The sequence below is a fragment of the Eimeria mitis genome, genomic scaffold, assembly GCF_000499745.2.
Source record: "Eimeria mitis Houghton genomic scaffold, Emh_scaff214, whole genome shotgun sequence".
NCBI lineage: Eukaryota > Apicomplexa > Conoidasida > Eucoccidiorida > Eimeriidae > Eimeria > Eimeria mitis.
In genome coordinates this window covers 5,074-6,003 of record NW_013570463.1, presented here as the reverse complement: position 1 = coordinate 6,003, position 930 = coordinate 5,074, and the positions used below count along the sequence as shown (strand labels likewise).

At 57.5% G+C, this 930-nt stretch overlaps 1 protein-coding gene across 1 annotated transcript in view; it reads right to left on the bottom strand.

Moving 5' to 3' along the window:
* The window catches only part of EMH_0003710 (uncharacterized protein), a gene marked incomplete at both ends in the record, with an annotated part of 1,999 nt that overhangs the window by 371 nt on the left and 698 nt on the right, over positions 1-930 (bottom strand). Inside the window, 3 exons of the mRNA XM_013496495.1 lie at positions 3-109; positions 311-654; positions 803-930. Of these exons, the coding sequence (XP_013351949.1) occupies positions 3-109; positions 311-654; positions 803-930 (579 nt within the window). The remainder of the gene's footprint in view (positions 1-2; positions 110-310; positions 655-802) is intronic.

The window sequence follows — 930 nt, the reverse complement described above, 5'->3', positions numbered from 1 at the left end:
TGCTGCTGCTGCTGCTGCTGCTGCTGTTGAAACAAAGCGCATGCACTGCACCAGAAGCAGTGCTGCACGAGCAGAGGATCTGCTGCTGCTGCAACGACCAGAGCCGCACCTGAACAGCAGCAGCAGCAGCAGCAGCAACAGCAGCAACAGCAGCAGCAGCAAATGCAGCGAATGCAGCAAGTGCAGCAACAATAGCAACTGCAGCACAGCAGCAGTAGCGGCATAGACAGCAGCAGCAACAACTGCTGCAGCAAAAACTACAGCAGAAATAGCAGCAGCAGCAGCAGCAGCAGCAGAAGCAGTAGCAGACCATGCCGTCTCCATATCCAACAGCAAGAGCTTCGTCTTGCTGCTGCTGCTGCTGCAGTTGCTGCTGCGTCTCATTTCCCATATAAGCAAGAGACAGTGCTGCTGCTGGCCTCTGCTGCTGCTGCTGCTGCTGCTGCTGCTGCTGCTGCGGCTCAAGCGCAGCAAGCTGCTGCCCCGTGCATGCGCATGCAACCCCCACTCTTCCTGCTGCTGTTGAGTAGGCGACCCGCTGCCCCCCCCCCAGCAGCAGCACGTCAAGCACTGACACCTGCACACAAACACAAATGCTGCTGCTGCTGCTGCTGCTGCTGCTGTTGCTGCTGCTGTTGCTGTTGGAGGTGCTGGCTGGGGATGATGCAAATAGCAGCAGCAGCAGCAGCTGTTGCTGCTGCTTCTGCTGCAGTAGAGGTAGCGGAGTGAGGAGCAGCAGCAACAGCAACAGCAGCAGCAGCAATACTACGACCGGCAGCAGCAGCAACAGAAGCAGCCGCACCAACAACCGCACCAACAGCAGCAGCAGCAACAACACATGCAGCAGCAGCAGCAACAGAAGCAGCAGCATAATAATAATAATCAGCAGCAGCACTAGCAGCAGCAGCAGCATCACCACCACCACCACCA